This window comes from Molossus molossus, unplaced genomic scaffold (assembly GCF_014108415.1).
Source record: "Molossus molossus isolate mMolMol1 unplaced genomic scaffold, mMolMol1.p scaffold_m16_p_20, whole genome shotgun sequence".
Classification (NCBI taxonomy): Eukaryota; Metazoa; Chordata; class Mammalia; order Chiroptera; family Molossidae; genus Molossus; species Molossus molossus.
Genome location: NW_023425356.1, coordinates 32,369,102 through 32,387,041, shown reverse-complemented (window position 1 = coordinate 32,387,041; position 17,940 = coordinate 32,369,102). Strand labels below are relative to the sequence as shown.

At 47.9% G+C, this 17,940-nt stretch overlaps 1 protein-coding gene across 3 annotated transcripts; it reads left to right on the top strand.

Annotated features, from left to right (window-relative positions):
• Positions 1–658: 658 nt before the first annotated feature.
• Positions 659–17,536, top strand: EIF2D (eukaryotic translation initiation factor 2D). Of its 3 annotated transcripts, XM_036273349.1 has the most exons (15): positions 659–875; positions 1,757–1,947; positions 3,127–3,210; positions 3,726–3,816; positions 5,521–5,628; positions 7,504–7,760; positions 8,179–8,296; positions 9,925–9,970; positions 10,392–10,495; positions 10,615–10,764; positions 11,128–11,217; positions 12,133–12,228; positions 13,239–13,359; positions 15,708–15,882; positions 17,336–17,536. In XM_036273349.1, exons 1-15 carry the CDS (start codon positions 820–822, stop codon positions 17,404–17,406), a joined length of 1,758 nt encoding a protein of 585 aa, XP_036129242.1. In that variant the 5' UTR covers positions 659–819; the 3' UTR covers positions 17,407–17,536. The 3 variants fall into 3 exon arrangements, with proteins under 3 accessions (XP_036129242.1, XP_036129245.1, XP_036129243.1); XM_036273350.1 differs by lacking the exon at positions 659–875 and having other exon boundaries at positions 1,810–1,888; positions 8,179–8,305; positions 17,336–17,462; XM_036273352.1 differs by lacking the exons at positions 7,504–7,760; positions 8,179–8,296.
• The last annotated feature ends 404 nt before the right edge of the window (positions 17,537–17,940 follow it).

The window sequence follows — 17,940 nt, the reverse complement described above, 5'->3', positions numbered from 1 at the left end:
ATAAATAAAAATAAAGATAACATCCAATGAATGACCCCCCCTCTTTCCTGATATTATTTAAAAAACAATAACCCCAATAATGCCTGAACCCAAAAGGTACATACAAATAGCCAAAAATATTTTTTTAAAATACATTTGAAAATCATTTGTAGTAATTTTTTTCTCATAACCTGAGGGGCAAATCTGGGACAAGATTAGATTCCCTGTTATTGTTATTATCAACCATGTAAACTAAAAAACAGGGAAGAGAAAATCTTGCAGAAAATCCTAGCTGATGCTTTAAGTGTGCAACAAAATGTAAAGATTTAATGAACAATAGCTCTTAAGAAAAACATTCAGGAAGTCTTCAAGTTAAGTAAAACACAAGAATTCAATTAATTTTGTGGAACTGAACTAAATGGAATGGGGAAGCTAGCAGGGCCCCTACGCAGCACACGTAAACGCCGATAGAATGGAAATGAACACATCTGTTGGCGGGGCGGGTCACTTGCAGGCGCATGTTGCTCACGCAGGCGCAGAACCCGGCAGAGGGGCGCGGCTTTGGGGGAGGGGCGTTCTAGAGTCCGCCCCGCCTTTCCCTGGCCCCGCCCCGCCCCGCTCTGCTTCAATTCCCGGCCCTGCCAGAAGGGGCGGCGGCGGTCTCCGCAGCGTCAAGAGCCGAAGCTGCGCGGCACCGGTTTCCAGCCGGGCTCATTTCCCAGCCGGGCTCCAGCATGGCTGCGCCCAGGGCTGCGGGGTGGGGAGACGTCGCGTTCTTGTTTTCCTGACAGCCCCTGGCTTCTGTGCTCTACCTCTCTTCCTCAGGCCACTCCAGCAGACATGTTTGCCAAGGCCTTTCGGGTCAAGTCCAACACGGCCATCAAGGGGTCGGACAGGTGAGGGAGAGAAGGGGCCTGCTCCGCCCACGAGGGCACCCACTTATCTCTCAAACCGGGTTGGTCCACAGCACTCTTTGGGCTGGGTCAGCCGACCGGGGTGGAGGCCGAGGGGTATACCTGGGAAAGGGACCCCAGGGGGCAAGGGTGGGTTAGACACACTTTGAAGGTGGAGAGGAGGCCTGATACATGTATCTAGTGAGTTTAAAAGAAAACGTAATTCAGTCAGCCCTTATAGAATACAGTCTAAGGTGTGGAGGATGCAAAAATGAAGGAATACAGAGTCCCTGCCCTCCAAAGAGCTTAGAGCCCCTTGGGAGAGATCAAATGGGAGACAGAGAACTGCAAATATACAAGAAAAAATGGCTAGTGATTAATTCTGGCAGGAGAGACAGATGGAGGGTGAAGTGGGAGAGGAAAAGGCACATGTGGTAAGAACTATATTTGTTCAGATAGTATTGTAAAGGCACACGTCACATGGCAGTTTTGGAACAGTGTTCTATAGTTATTATTCTTGGTGCCCTGGTATAGTTATTTAATCATCAGCTGACAGATTTGCCAAACGTATATGAGAAAGAAGTGGGTTGGAGGGCTAGGCATGGAGTCAGGAAGGCAGGGCTGAGTTTTCAATGTCAGGCTAGCTTGGGATGCTCACTGGGTCTCAGTTTTTCTCTTTGTAAAACAGAAGGATTTGCCCAGGAACATGTGAAAATAGGCGAGACATCGGATGAGAAACAGAATGGGATATTTTGGAAGAGTGTGCTAAAATACAGCATTGTAAATCAGACAATCTTTCCTTGGCCCCCCCATGATTTTATAGTGTGTCCTCAATATTTATTAAACTCTAGCATTCATACCAGTTATCGGTGTACTTTCTGCAGGAGAAAGCTTCGGGCTGATGTGACAGCTGCTTTCTCCACTCTTGGAACTGATCAGGTCTCTGAGTTAGTACCTGGAAAGGAAGAGCTCAACATTGTGAAGTTGTATGCTCACAGAGGGGATGCAGTGACTGTGTACGTGAGTGGTGGTAATCCCATCCTATTTGAACTGGAGAAAAATCTATATCCAACAGGTATGGCAGTAGGCTGGAGAAGGCCATCACTTTAGTCTTTGCCTAATATCTGTTTCTCCTGTTTCTTCCAGTAACCTGTTTTGCTTAAAACAAACAAGTTGAAAATCTCCCAATACCATCCCTAAAAGTTTTTTTTTTAGACCTAGTATCCCTGAAATTGGGTCTTTCAAGAGGAGAAACTGCTATAGGTGGGAGAAAAAAACAGAGCAAACAGAAAAAGGGTGGTTGCCAAGGGAAATTCTAAGATCAAGGAACAATAGTTTATAGTAGGTTAATTAGGGATGGGGCAGAGGTCTTGAAAACTGAAATTTCAGGGCATGAATGTTTTTTAAAACTATCACTAGCAGGATTTTCTTAAAGTACCAAAGAGATACTGTTACAGGAAAGAAGCTGGATTAATTAAACTACCCACTGCCCTGGCTTTGTGATCTACTTTAGTTGTGACATGTCACTGGGAGTCTTTCTTAGGCTCTGCCTGGCTCTCAGGATTCTTTGCTGTCTCTCTTTATCACAAGTCTCAGAGACTCTGTTCTTTTCTGTTTTCCATAGCTGCTGACACCTACTTTGTCACTTGGGGCTTTCTTTCTCCAAGCTTGACTGAAACAGTCCAATGCAGTTTCCTTTGGCCGCTCCTACCCAACCCCACTTTGCTGCTATACAAACATGGGCCCTTTCTGATCTAGTTTTTTTGCTAATTACTGTGGAAACAGAATGAAAATAATAGACATGGGAAAGTTTCAGAATTTCTTACAAGCTGGTACCCTGTTCTTAGGTTACTTGCTTCTGAGGTAGTAAATGGAATCCTTGTTGGGTCTATGTCCCTACTTTTTAAAAAAATTTTTCTAAGAGTTTATTTGAACCAAACTGATGACATATAGGGAAGCAAGATGTCCTGTGTCCCCACTTTTATCGACTGTGGCCATTTTCTGCTGCTGAAATCCAGGTAGTACTATAAGTGCCTCAAATCTGAAGTGACATCCAATTTCTTAAGTCTCTGCCTTCTTCAAGAATAAAATCTCTGGGCATCCCCTCAACAACCTTCTCACTAGCTTTAAGTTGAGTTTCTTTTCTATATCCTAATTAAATCAACCTTAGTGTTTGGCTTTGCAGATTCCATAGGGGATTGACTCTTTGGCACTTAAGTGTTTTTTTTGGGGGGCGGGGTCTGTTTTTGGACAGTGTACACTCTGTGGTCATATCCTGATCTTCTACCAACGTTCACAACATGGCCTCTGGTGCTCGAAAAACTGGTGGGGGGAGCAGGTAAGAGGATTTTCCTGTGTTGTGGTTCTTAGCTGAAACCTACTTAGGAAGGGCCAGTTATTTGAAGAAATGTACCTGTTTCCTGCATTCATATGTTGGAAAAATGGAATTTATTCCTCATGTGTGTTATGTCTGTCACTTGGCTGCTTCCATGAGCCCTTTGGGCCTCTCTGTCCCTTTTGTAAAGCTTAAATAAGATAAATGATATGAAAATACCTCGGAAACTGCCTTATGCTATACTGTACACCAACAAGCTAAACTTAGAAAACTAGGATAAGATAGATCATGGAGTTGGATCCTCTGCTTGGTGTTTCGATATGACCCCTAGCCCCACCCAGCCCCCAAGGGGAAAAGGTCTGCTACTCAGGTTGCCATTTTTAATTTTCATATGAATAATGTAGTTAATATTTACATGGATAAATGTTTGTTGAGTGAATAAGTAAATGATGAAGTTAAAGATGGAATTAGATGGAGGCATTACATGAGTAGTGATGCTTTTATTTTGTTTGCTGCAGATTTGATGTTACCAGGACTAGTGGTGCCACCTGCTGGTCTGCCTCAGGTACAGAAGGGTGACCTCTGTGCCATTGTCTTGGTGGGAAACAGGTACTGTGCCAGACAGCTGTGCTTTTGTTGGGGAAAACTGAGGTAAAACTGGGGAGCGGGTTGGGGAATGACAACTTCCAAAGCATATGGGAAAAACACAGGTTCTGGAAGAGGCAGAGAATTGCAATGAGATGTGTGGGGTGTCCACACATCTCCACACATCTGGGTGCAGTGTACTTGCTGCTGCTGCTTTTTCTTTTTTTTTCCATGTCAGCATACTCATACTTACTGAATCTTTGTACCTACTGTGTGGTGATGGAAGAGGGCTTCTCCTAGTAGACATTCTGGCTTCTCCAAATTGTCTCTATCAAAAACAACATCCTACTGATGCCTCTAGGAATACCAGTGCCAGTATTTTTCTAGAGTAGATACTAGTGCCCTACAAAAAAGCTGTATCAGTTTTCACTCCCACCTACAGGGTAATTTCCCTGCATTCTCACCAGCACTGGATATAGTGGGCCATTTTCATTTGTGTCATCCTGAGTGAAAAGTGACATCTCATTATTTTACTCATTGTTTCTTTGAGAGAGAGAGAGATTGTAGGCAAGGGAGGAGTCAGTGTTTAAAGATCTTAATTTTGCTACTGATATTTTCCAGTTTGCCTTGAGCCTTTTGGAACCAAGCACCTAGAAATTTTTCCTTCCTTGTTTACCTGTAGCAAAACTTGCAGTTAAAAAGAATGGTGGTGTCATTGTTTTTCCCCTCCAGTATTCTATCAAAGAAAGGGGAAAACACCATAAATGCGTTGACCTGCTTAGTTTGGCCTTGAAAATGAAGCTTGGGATGGTTTGTGGCAGGGGATAAGGGTACAAAGAAGTTGACTGAAGTTCCTGAGCTATTGACCCAGGGGTGCAAGAAAAAGACCCCTCTCTTAGGAGCTGGGAAAGAAGCCAGCTTCAAAATGTCTGTAGCTGTAACTGACCTTTGGGCACAGTAAGTGGAGCCACCAAGTTAGCAAACTTTTTTTTTAAGTTCAGGTGCTGGGAACTCTGCTCTTGAATCTTCTCTCTTGAGCCAAGGTGACCTTCCCCCACCGTTACCCAGCTGGCCACCGATCCTTGCAGGCACTGTATGAGCAATGCTCGAGAAGCGCTGGGATGGCACAGATGTCCCATTTGGGCTTTGGACGTTGTTATAGTTACTATAAATATGGTTGTTTTTGACATTCTGGACACACCCAGTTCTTAGATACATAGTTACACAGAGCAAGTCCCGTTATAAAGAGCCAACTCAGAAGGAACCTGACTAGTGGGCGCCACTCTTTAATCTCTTCTGTTTTCCCTGTGACATCCCGCAGCCTAACTTAGGGCACAGGAATGGCCTCCCTTCTGAACTCAGTGTAGGCTGACTAGGCCTTCTTTAAGGTAGGGAAGTCATTTATATTTTTGAAATGAAAGAAAGGGAACTTTAAATATCCTCTTATGGGTTTAAATGTTCTGCCTGGGTTTAACTCATAATAGGAACAAAACAAAAAGTGACAACATCAGCAGAGAAATTACTTACAAGAAAGGGGATATTTGGTCGAGGGATTTTTGAAAGGCGTATTTATAGGGAAGCTGAAGAAAATTGAGACGACTGAATTTAGCTTTTGATCCTGGTGGATGCTTCAGGTTGGCAACCATGGTGCCTTTCGCACATGTGTGGAAAGGGTCCTGACTGTGCTCTCTCGATTCCCTGACCCTTGTCTTGGCCTCTCCTCCTTAGAGCCCCTGTTGCCATCGGAGTTGCTGCCATGTCTACATCTGAGATGCTGACTTCAGGCCTGAAGGGAAGGGGCTTCTCTGTGCTCCACACCTACCAGGACTACTTGTGGTGGGTCCCGTGTTTGTTTCTGTTTTACAGAGAGCTGCGTGGGTGGAGAGAGCATGGGGCCTGGATTCAGAAGTGAGAGATTTGGTCCCTGCTGTGTCCTTAGGCAAGTTGCTGACCCCAGACATGTATTTCCTGGTTAAATGTGAAGAAATAATTTTGGGGGGCCTGTTTGGAGAAGAAATTACAAAGAACTTTGATTATTTTCTAAGTGGATTATAGAATCCTAGGCCTGAAAGAAAGCCTTAGGGATTGTCTCCTCTGCCTCTCAATACCATGATAGTCTTTATTTTTATAGCTCTGGGCGATCTGGCCTTGTGTGCCATGCACATTTGGGCATCTCTTGGCCCCATGACCAATGCTCAGAAATTCTCACTTCTGAATCCAAGTCTAAGCAGAGTGGATCCTCAGACACCAGGGTGACGATTACTGTTAGGTTGTTCAGGTGTCACGTTCCCGATCTCCTCTCCAGTATGGAAGTTCCACTTTCTCACTGTAACAATTGCTTTCTGGAGCCATATGCCAGTTTATTTTCTGGTCATTTTACCAAAACAGTAAATAGTGCTTTTCTCTAAAGCACTACACCTGGTCTTTTGGCCACGTGCCGTGGCCTGCTGGTATAGAGTCATCCTTATGTTTTTAGCCCTCTCTTGGAGTTACTCATTTGACAAGAATTGGCTACACTCTGCTTTGCTGGAGATACAACCTCATCAGCCTGTGCTTAGCAGACATTTGAGAGCTGCTTACTGATGTTCTCCCAGCATACTGTTTGCTAACAGTCTGAGCAACGGCAATCAAGGTCATATTGTCTAAGTTGTTTGATCAGCGGCTCCTCAGCCCCTGCTATCCCCCCCACCCCCCGCTTTTAAAAATATTTACGATACTGACCTGATCAGAATAGCCTAAACATACACTCTGGCCTCACTAGTCACAATTCTAATTAAGCCTTGCTGCAGGTGTTAATCAAAACTTAGCTTGATTTATATAATCTTGAGTAAGATCAAGCTTTGTGGCCCTGGCCAGTGTGACTCAGTGGTTAGAGCATTGGCCTGTGCACCAAAGGGTTGCAGGTTCAATTCCCAGTCAAGGGCACGTATCTGGGTTGCAGGTTTGATCCCCATCCCCAGTTGGGGTGTGTGCGAGAGGCAACCAATCGATGTGTCTCTCTTACATCCATGTTTCTCTCTGTCTCTCTCTCTCCTCCCTTCCACTCTCTCTTAAAAAAAAAAAAAAAAAATCAATGAAAAAAAAAATCCTCAGGCGAGGGTTAACAAAAAATAATCAAGCTTTGTGCCTTTACCTCTGCGTGCTCTGCTCTGTGGCATCACTCTTCTCTCTCCCTAAGACTTAGAGCATTAGACCATCGTAATCTCTGCTCTGCAGGTTAGATCGCATTCCCATCTCACGCAGAGCAAGTGGTTTCGCAGTCTTGGAGCATCCAGGTGTTTGTACTTTGTTGCATCCTATGAGCCTTGGGTGTTTGTATTTCACCAAACTCGTCCTACAGATAGCTGCATTTGCGATCTTAATTTTGTCTTTTAATTGAAAATGGTTTTATTTTTAATTCCAATGAATGGAATACTTTTGGGGGTTTCTCTTTAATTATTTTTTCTTTAATCTTTCTCTGTCCCCGGATGTTTACTAATAATATTATTATTCCTTTGAGGTAGGGAGGAGTCAGAGGTGAGGGAACTGAGGCATGTGACTTTTCTGGTTCCGGAACTGGAAATAAAGTTGAGATGAAAGCCCAGGTTCTCTGCCCTCTCCTGCACACCGCTGTCTGTGGCTCTTCCTCTTCTGAACTCCTGGCTGACCCCTGACCCAGGATGGAAAGTGCTGTGGTTGCTACTTGGTGTTTCTAACATGAAATTTTTCTAGGCGATCTGGAGACAAGTCCTCCCCACCTTTCATTGCCCCACTGGCCCCGGATCCCCCAGATCTCAGTGAAGAGAAGGGGTCTGTCCAGGCAGATCCCACGCTGCAGAGAGACATGAGGCACCTGACCCTGGAGGGAGAGGAGGAGGAGAATGGGGAGGGTCAGCAGATGTGTGGGGAGAAGACCCTACCAGAAGCCTCAGAAGACCCTAGCATCGGGAGCCTGAACCCCGACCCTACAGACAGCAAGACCCTTCAAGGTATAGCGCTGGGAGTAGGATGGGCATCTCTCAGTTTAGACCGAAGTGCTAGGCTCTCCTTCTGACGAGAGCAACACCAGGCTCTGGGAGCGGAGGGGCCCGTCTCTATTCCTGGCGAGGTGGTGCAGCAGCTTTCTGACATCTCCCCGGGGAGTCTTTCCACACAAGTCCTGTGTCCCTGGGTGTTTGGACTGTTCCCAGCCCCAGCCCTGTAAGGTTTCTTTCTGCCAGAGAAGCCCTGGCTCCTGGCTGGGTGGGACTTTGTGCTTGGCCCCTTCTCTGGGGTCAGCCCTCTTTAAAGGCTCTGTGCTCAGTCTGGGGGCGTTGGGGCCTGGGGATGGGTGAGGTAGGGGTGGAGCTGGGCGGGCAGTGCCAGGCATTGAATCCCCCAGGAAGGATGTGGTTCTCTTCCTTGCAGAGCAAATGGATGAGCTGTTACAGCGATGCTTCTTGCATGCCTTGAAGTGCCGAGTCAAAAAGGCTGACCTCCCTTTGCTCACCAGCACGTTCCTCGGCAGCCACGTGTTCTCCTGCTGGTATGGACGGTGCGGTGTGGGCCGGCGGCTGGGTGTGGGTCTGTCTCACTCCTTGCTGGTGGGACAGGACAGGGCTGATGGGGGCGTTAGTGAGGGACCTGCTGTGGAAAGAGCGGAGTAGGGGGTTGATCTGGTCCACAAAGTAGGTCCTCGGTTTTAGAAACTTGAACTTCAGCCGGTGAAAGGGTGCTAAGGAAAGGACGGTTGAGATTCCCGAGTTTCCCGGAGCACTGCCTCCGCTGTGGGGCTCCTGGGTGGTCCCGCAGGGACCGGGCGGCACGTCCTGTCTAGGAAGAGTCCTGAGCAGCTTCTTTGTCAGGAGGCTTCTTCTGGAGCCTTCACCCCTCACTCTTCTCCTGAGAAGTAGGTGGGCCAGGTCGGGTTGTATCGAGGAAGAATCGGTGTGAACCCCCACTGCTCCCCCAAGCACAAGCCACCAGGAAAGGGAAGTAGCATGTGTGGGCAGGACCTGAACTTTGAGGACAGAGCCACCTGGCCTCAAATGCCAGCTCCCCAGGGCGCTGGAGCAGGCGAACCCGGACTCGGCACTGGGCCTCTCGGGTCCTCATTTCCAGCACAGCCAGATTGCTGTCAGATTAAATAGCGTGACCGTTAGTAAGCACTTAATAAGTACCATGTCTGGAGGTTTGCTTGTTAGCTTTTACCCTGAGACTGAACTTTCTTTTTTTCCCCTCTGTGTTGTAATAAGTGGTTTTACTGTCATTCCTCCTATTTACATGTGGGCTTTTGTAAGGCGTCCTTGACAAGTGTAGGGTCTGGGGGGTGTGGCAGGCACTTGGTCACTGGTCCTAATCATGCTGGTGGCATGTAACCGAGGGACCCTGGAATGTGCTCCAGATAGAGCTTCTTAACCTGGGTGCTTTTGGGAGGGGCTCCCTGTGAATCCCACTGCTGCTGGGTGGCGCCTGTTGAGAGAAGCGGTGCATTCTGGGAGTGGGAACGATTGAGCACCGCCCCCTGGGAACTAGTAGCCCTAGGGCAGGAGTCAGCACACACGTTCCGCAAAAGGCCTGAGAGTACATGTTTTAGGCCTGAGAGTACATGTTTTAGGCCTGAGAGTACATGTTTTAGGCCTGAGAGTACATGTTTTAGGCCTTGCAGGCCATGCAGTCTCTATAGAGGCTGCTCCACTCTGGCTGGAGCCCAAGGCCACGGCCACAGCAGCAGTGGATGGGTGGGCGTGGCCGGATGTGGTGGAGGGAAAGTTCGCCTTAGATGGAACCTCTGAGGCCACAGAAGGTTGTCTAGTGTGAGAGGGAGCTGAGGCTGTATCCAGTACGGTAGCCACTAGCCGCACGTGGCTCCTTACATTTAAATAATGTAGTTCCTTAGTCACATTAGTCACATTTCAAGTGCTAATAGCCATGCTTATAGACTAATACTTAGCGAACAGTCCATCTTTACAGGGGGTCTGTTGGACAGCAGTGAGGTAGAGCAGCCTGCCGTCTGGATCCCTCTGCGGCCGCCACTGGGCAGAGTTCTGGAACAGCGGCCTCTTTCTGACCGCGGGGGAGGAAGGCTCAGGAAAAGCACCCTCCCCTCAGTGTCAGGCAGGGCCCACCGCTGCGGCTTCGTTAGCTTAACTTGTCTTTTCCATCTGCCATCAGCCCTGAAGGACGGCAACTGGACATAAAGAAGTCAAGCTACAGAAAGGTAAGCGGCGCCTTCTCTGCATACCCACAGGGACGAGTGTTGGGGAACACGTGGCAGGAGCTGGGTGGACGCTGGGGAAGCCCTCTCTCCAGGGCTCAGTCTGGAATTGGGCTTTTGATTTCAGGTATAAGGTTGTGGGGGAGAAAACTCTCCCTGGGCTGAGGCAGTTGGTGGGCACCCACTCCTTTCTCTCCTCCTCACCCCTTTATTCTGATCAGAGTCCTGAAATGAAAGACTTCACCACTTCTCTAGCAGCTTCTCACCCCCTGACCTCTGGTGGGGGCCTCCCAGTTCCTAGTTTGATGAGGGCAGGGACTGTCCCACATCTTCCCAGGACCCGCCTAGCTCAGTGTCTGGCCCGTCCTAGGTGCTCAGGGAGTGGCAGTGACGAGGTCCCTACCACTGGCCCTCTCTCCCTTAGCTCTCTAAGTTCCTGCAGCAAATGCAGCAGGAGCAGATTATACAGGTGAAGGAGCTGAGCAAAGGGGTGGAGAGCATTGTGGCTGTGGACTGGAAACACCCGAGGTGAGTGCAGGGGCCTGCTCACCGTAGTTCAGCTGGCCCCGGGGCACCTGGGCCATGGACTGGGACTGCTGAGACACTAGTATAAAATGTGTTTTTTCTTTCCTTCTGCTGGGTTTTAGGATCACATCTTTCGTCATACCCGAGCCCTCCCCGACCTCCCAGACTATCCAGGAGGGTAGCAGGGAACAGCCCTATCACCCTCCAGATATAAAACCCCTCTACTGTGTCCCAGCCAGCATGACCCTGCTCTTCCAGGAGTCTGGCCACAAGTGAGTTCTGTAGGGCAGCCCTTCTGCCTACTTGGTGTTCTGGCCCGCACTTCCTCTCTGCCTGAGTGGTCTTCTTCCGTGATGGGCAAGGCCCGCTGCCCCGTTCTCCCTCGCCCCCAGATCAGCGCAAGCCTCCTTCTTGGAAAGTGTCTCCAGACTAAATGAATGAGAGAATAGGTCTCTCCCTTTTCTACCTGTAATTATTCTCAACACGGTCCTGCTTACTACCTCGGTCAGGAAAAGGGAAAAAATAAGAGGTCGAAAAGCTGGGGAAAGCACCCTGCTGAGCAGGGAGTGAGCTTGCTGTTTCGCAGGTTGTCTCCTGGACACCATGAACTAACCCCCTGGTCACTTCTCACCCAGGAAGGGGAGCGTTCTTGACGGCAGTGAGGTCCGGATGATCATCATCAACTACGCCAAGAAAAATGACCTGGTCGATGCAGACAACAAAAAGTGAGTGGGTCGGGAGGAGACTGTGTGTGTTGTTAGTATTGATCTTTCGCAGACTTGGACAGTTTGTGGAGGACGTCTGGTCGGAGGGGCGTGTGGAAATAATGAAGACCAGGTTTCTAAACTGGGCCGTGGGAACCCTGAGTTGTTGGGGGTGTTCGGCTCCGTGTGTGCTGTCAGACTGGACTGAAGGAGTGTTACCTCCCGTCTGTCCAGCACTGGTTGTCCTGTGCACATGCTCACTGTGAGGGCTGCAGCACAAACTCAGTCCCCACAGCTTCTTTTTTTTTTTTATCCTCACCCGAGGACATTTTTCCATTTTTTGTTCAGGTAGAGTGGGAGGGAGAGAGAGGAACAGAGAGAGAAAGAGAGAAACATCGACGTGAAAGGAACACATCGAGTGGCTGCCACCCGCACAACCAACCAGGGCCGGGGACAAACTGCAACCGAGGTACGCGCCCTTAGCGGGAACCGAACCCGGGTCTCTCAGGACTGCAGGCCGACGCTCTAACCGCTGAGCCAAACCGGCCAGGGCCCCACAGCTTCTTGGTCTTCTCTTAGTAGTGGATACGGAGGTAAACTACTACATGAAGAACAGTAACGTAATTTTTATTTTTTACTTTCAAAAGACATCAAAAGTTGTGCTGACCTCATCATGGTTAGTTAATAGCAGAACCGAGCCACAGATCCTGGTCTTCGGTTTTTGCCATCTCACTTTCCCTCCCCTGTGCCCCCTGTTCTGGGGAAGCCACCTCCCATCCCTCGGGTGCAGTGCTTCGTGGAGTGTGCGCCACTTTGGTTCTGATAGTCCTGAGTGACTGTGAAGGGTGTTAGGGTAAGAGGTGGATCCCGAGCTGGCCCTTGGGTCCGGAGGGGCGGGGCTAAGACCTCCTTGTTTATAACCTCCTTTCCCTTTAGTCTCGTGAAGTTGGATCCGATCCTGTGTGATTGCATCTTAGAGAAAAGTGAACAGCACACAGTCGTGAAGCTTCCATGGGACAGTCTTCTGACCAGGTAGTGGGACTGGCAGCCCCTCTGCACTGTTCCAGCCCCGCCTTAGTATCCATCACGCTGAACTTGAGAATCGTCACTGCCTTCGCCTCCGACTTTGTTTCCATAATTCAGACTTGTCAGTCTGCATAAACAGGTGTGGGGACTCATGAGTGGGTCTTTGGAACGACATGAGCCAACATATAGAGGACAACTTGAGAGGGAGAAGAAGAAAGAACACTAATTAAAAATAAGAACTTCAAAAAGATTTAGAAGCAAAAAGAAGGCTGAGGGGGAATTGTCTTAAAGTCTCCAAAGGAAAGATTTTTTCTTTCCTACAGAATCGAAACTGAAAATAATTTATATCAGGAGTTTGCAGACTTACAGCTGTGGGGCTGGTCCAGCCTGTGTTTGTAAATACGGTTTTATTGGGACGGGACATACTGTCGTTGTAGGTGTTGCCTGTGGGCTGCTTTCCCACCACGGCGGCACGGGTGAGCGGTTGCTGCAGAGACTACATGGCCCTCAAACCCGAAAATATTTACTGTCTGGCTCTTGAGAGAAAAGGGCTATTGAAACCCATATGTATGACAGCAGAGAAACTGATTAAAGAAAAGGCAGAAAGTCCTTGTGGTAGAGGCATTCTGTAACAGATGTGTTATTGCAGCATGTTAGAAATGTGACATGGCACTTGACCAGGCCGGCTGAGATAGAGTTCTGAAACAGGCAGTAAACTCCCCAAGAAGCGAGAGCAAATTCTGAGGCCAGGCCAGTGGCCAGCGGCAGTGTTGCTGAAGTTCCCTTCCCTGAGGACTGCGGTGGGGCTCGACTCTGGCCGCACCCGAGGAGCTTTAAAATCTGTACATGCATATGCCTGGTCAGTTTCTGATCTTGTTGGTCTGGGGCAGCTCCCTGGGTGATTTGAATGATTCTAATGGGCAGCCAAGGGCGGACCACAGTCGGCTGGTGCTGGGGTAGGAGGAAAGGGTTCCCGTTGGCTCTCTCAACCTACAACTCATTGACGCCCGTTTCAGATGTTTGGAAAAATTGCAGCCTGCCTATCAAGTGACCTTTCCTGGACAAGAGCCCATTGTGAAGAAAGGCAAAGTCTGCCCAATTGACATCACTCTAGCACAGAGAGCTTCTAATAAAAAGGTAATTTTTAAAATGACACAAAGTTTGCCCTGGTCGGTTTGGCTCAGCGGTTAGAGCATCGGTCCACAGACTGGAGAGTCCCGGGTTTGGTTCTCGTTAAGGGCATGTACCTTGGTTGCAGTTTGTCCCAGGCCCTGGTTGGCAACGTGCAGGTGGCAACCAGTTGATGTCTCTTATCACATCGATGTTTCTCTCTCTCTCTCTTACCCCCCTCTCTCCCTCCTGCTCTATCTGAAGAAAAATGCAAAAAATGTCCTCGGGTGAGGATAAAAAAAAGACACAAAGTTTGAGGGTGGTGATTTAATGTTCCTGGTAAGTTCTGGTCTCAGTAATGTGACCGGGGGGTTTTAGATTGGCCTCAAACACCTCCAAGGTGATTGAGGAAACACCATGTTGGAGTGACTGGGCTGGGCCCTGGATAAGGCAGGTACAGTTGACCCCTCACCCACTGCCCTCTAGGATTTTGTGCCAGGAGGCTGGCCAGAACCTTGTTCAGAGGTTTTAACGAGATTTTATTTTGTTCTTAGAACGATGTTACGGGCTTTCAGCTCTTATTCATTTGATTACTTCTTGGGCCTTGCTTAGTGAAAATAACTTGTAAAGAACTGCTACAGGAACTGACCGTGTTTCGTGTGGCCACACACAGACTTAGGGAACCTGTCCTGGAATGTGTAGAAGCTGTGTCAGGAAGAGGCGTGCACATTCTGTGTGCTCGGGAGGACAGCAACGGCTGGCTGGTGGACGTCCCAAGAAGACAGGCTTCGGTTCAAAATGAAGAACCTTCTAGTCGTGTGTGGTTATGAGCGTGGGCTTTAGGATTAGAGACGGGGTTCAAGTGTGGCCCTTGCCTTGCTGCTTGACCTTGAGCAAGTTACTTAATATCTTTTTGCCTGGGTTTCCTTCTGTAGAAAGATGGGAATAATACTTACCTTATAAGGCATTGAGAGGACCCGCGAAGGCATACACCTGGGTGAAGCACTCAGAATAGTACTTGGCCTATCAGCATTCAATAAATGAGAACCAGTAATAACCTTAATAATAATTAAGAATAGCCACTGCTTCTTGAGTATATAACTTATGTGCCAGACTCTGAACTGAGCAATTTCTATATTAGCTTATTTAAACACTCGTTTTATATATTAATAATAATTAGAATTGTCCGAAGTTGAAATTGGTGCTTTTCTAAAACAGGGAGCTATTTTCTGGAGGTCTGCAAGCAGAGATTGGGCAGCCGTGTGTTCATGCGTCTGGTGGGGTTGGACTCGATGGGACTTTGTGTTGATTGTGGGATTCTCTAGGGCTGGAGCCCTCAGCAAACGTAGGATATTTGGAGCTTTTATGGACTTTACTGAAAGCTAAAATTCTGGTCTCTCCCCGACCCACTCCTGATAGCAACTCCCTTTACCATCTCCATGAATGAGAGAGAACTTGTTTTAAAAAATGGGGAGAATTGTGACTTTTTAAAAAGTATTAATATTTTTCTTTTTCATCTCAAAGTCACATACTTGTTATTTGTGAGTTGATGAAAAAATAGAAAAATGCACGTTACTGATGAGATAGTTGGTATTAAGAATTATTGTTTGTTTATTTTTAGGTGTGATGATAGTTTTATCTTTATGTTTTAAAAAAGCCCTTATGTTTTGGAGGTACATACTGAAATATTTGTGGCTGAAATGATCTGATGTCTAGGAGGATTTGCTTTAAAGTAATATAAGAGTGGGGGGTGGATGGTGATATAGATGAATCAAGGTTGATCATAATTTGATAGCTTTTTTTAAAAAAAATTCTCACCTGAGGATATTTTTCCATTTATCTTCAGATAGAGCGAGAGGGAGGGAGAGAGAGAGAGAAACATTGATGTGAGAGGAACACATCAATTGGTTGCCTCCCGCACAACCCGACCAGGGCTGGGGACTGAACCACAACCGAGGTACGTGCCCTTGACTGGAATTGAACCTGTGACTCTGGTCTGTGGGCCAGTGCTCTAACCACTGAGCAAAACCGGCCAGGGCTGATTTGATAACTGTTGAAACTGGTCGTGGGTACATGGCAGCTTGTTATACTTATCTACTTTTCTTTGTTTTAAATTTTCCATAATAAAAATACTTCTAAAAAAGTATATGTTATATGTGGGATAGAGAATATTTATCCCACTAAATATATAACATGTACATTAGATGGGCTAGAAAAGATCAATTTAGAAGTATAAAAATAAACGAATTGGAGGAAAAGGTACCGTGGTTGTAGGGGTGGTGAACATAGGGGTGAAGAGGCTGCTGCAGCTCTGGAAGGCCCCCTGGAGGGAGGGCACATGGTCTGCACCCATCCTCAGTCTTCTGTCCCCCCAGGTGACTGTGGTCCGGAATTTGGAGGCCTATGGTCTGGACCCATGCACAGTGGCTGCCACCCTGCAGCAGCGATGCCAGGCTAGCACCACTGTCACTCCTGCCCCCGGGGCCAAGGACAGCCTGCAGGTCCAGATCCAGGGAAACCAGATCCACCACCTCGGCCGGCTGCTGCTTGGTGAGCATCCCCGCTGAAGAAGCAGAGACGTTGATCTGACTTGGCGAAAATCTTCCCATCAACTCAACTCACTCTAGTTCATAATACCTCTATGTATATGTCCATATGGCTTTTACCAGCCAGGAAGAGGTAGAGCTAATGTTTAAACCAGATCCTTTGGCCCTGTTGTCCTCCCACCATCCTATGAGAGTAGCTTTCTTCCTGGTCCTTCCCTTTTATAAACACTGTTGAGCACTCAGAGGTGCTAGGCACTTGGGGGCTGTTTGCAGCTGTGATCTCTCAGTCGTAATGTGCTGCAGAGCTGTTTCTGTATTGTAGATGAGGAAACAGGTTCCATGAGGTTCCATGCCCTGCTCTGAAACAGTCAACTACTGGGCGCTGCAGCTGGGCTCTGAACTTGGACTCGTCAGCTTGCAGAGCCCGAGTTCTTTCGACCAACTCTGGGTCACCCAGCCTCCAGCCTGTCCTCAGTTCAGGCTGTCTTCCACATCTCTGCCTGAGTCAGCTTTCTAAAACAATTGTGATTACATCACTCCTCTAAAAAGCTTCAGAATAAGCTCAGGAACAAGGCCTCCCAGCCGACCCACCCCAGTCAGGCTTGTTGGCAGCTCCTATGTCCCCATCCCAGGCCTCAGCGTCTGGTCTCCGGGTTCCCCAGATGCCAAGCACAGTCACGGGTGCTCACCTGCTGTGCCTCCCGCGGCTTAAGTCTGCCTGACGCTGAAGGCTCATTGGCCAGCTTAGAGGTCACAGGAAGCCTGTCTCAGAGCGCGTACCATTTTTTTCTGTTTCCTAAAATTAGCATTTGAAAAATTGCTAATGTAGCACTTTCCAATTGTGTTTATAGTTCTGGTGTGTCTACAACTTGGCTAATTTTTTCTAATGTCAACTTCCTGCTGAGCTTCTTGAGTCAGAGACCTTGCCTTTTTCATCCCCTCTTCATGCTCGGGGCCTGGCACTTAGTAAATGCTCAGTAAGCAGGCAGGACCCTGCAGCTCACTTCCAGCGTTGAGCCTTGTTAAGTGAAGACCCTATATGAGACAGAGAAATACAGAGGAAAACTGACAGACACATGGTTGAACACAGGCACACATTCTTCTCATGAGAACATTCTAAATGCCTGCAGCACACCTAGCAAGTAGCTATCAGTGTGGAAACTACTGAAACACACACGTCAGCCTCGAGTACAAGGAGCAGCCCTTCATCCCAGGCTTTCGAGGAGTCCCGTGTGAGCTGGGTATAGAGGAGCAGGTCCCGTGGTGCACATCGTTTGAACAGAGGCTTGTCAAGAGGAGTGAGCCCAGGGGGCAAGAGGACCAGGAGGCAGTTGTGAGGGTGGGGGCCCAGGGGGCTCAGGGCCAAGGAGGGACATTGTGAAACAAAGGGGGAGCTGTGGGAGGGTCAGAGGGAAAGCTCATGCCCCACTGATGAGTTTCTGCTTTTTGGATTGTAGAAGAATATCAGCTTCCTCGAAAACACATCCAAGGCCTAGAAAAGGCCCCCAAACCTGGCAAGAAGAAGTGACAGACTCTTTTCATGCGGTTGCTCCGGTGGGAACCCAAGCTCTGGCTGGTCATTTATAGAGCATTTTCAGCTTTTGCAAATAAAAATATATATAATTCTTTACCAGAATAAATTTTTATTCTAATCTAAATCTGGTTTCCCTCTTGTTTCCTCCACTTAGCTAAAGTATACTAAATTTTTAAGTCAGAAGCCATTTTAAATCAACAGAAGAGGCGGTGGTGGAGTTGGAGTGCCTTCCCCTTCATGTGGCCTCGGTGGTTTGGGCTCCTCCCCGGCTGTCAGAGGCCAGACCTCCTAGCCAAAGTTCAGGCAGGTGGGGCCTTCCTGTTAGTTTGAAGTCCCTCTGCCAAATAGTCCACAGCCTCTTGCTCATCTTTTCCTACTACCTAATTAAGCTCCTAGCCCCAAAATAGATCTTTCCCATCTTTGAAGGGTTACTCATACAGAAAGCAGAACTCAGTGGTTCTGTCATCAGCCAAGGCAAAAGCAGCGAGGACTAGCCCTGAAGTGCAGCAACATCTAAACTAGACAACA

Excerpts from the sequence above, each read along its gene's own strand:
- EIF2D (XM_036273349.1), top strand. The coding sequence starts at position 820 with ATGTTTGCCAAGGCCTTTCGGGTCAAGTCCAACACGGCCATCAAGGGG. Across the intron at positions 12,229-13,238 it reads TGGGACAGTCTTCTGACCAG|ATGTTTGGAAAAATTGCAGC; the intron begins GTAGTGGGACTG and ends CGCCCGTTTCAG. Across the intron at positions 15,883-17,335 it reads CCTCGGCCGGCTGCTGCTTG|AAGAATATCAGCTTCCTCGA; the intron begins GTGAGCATCCCC and ends TTTGGATTGTAG.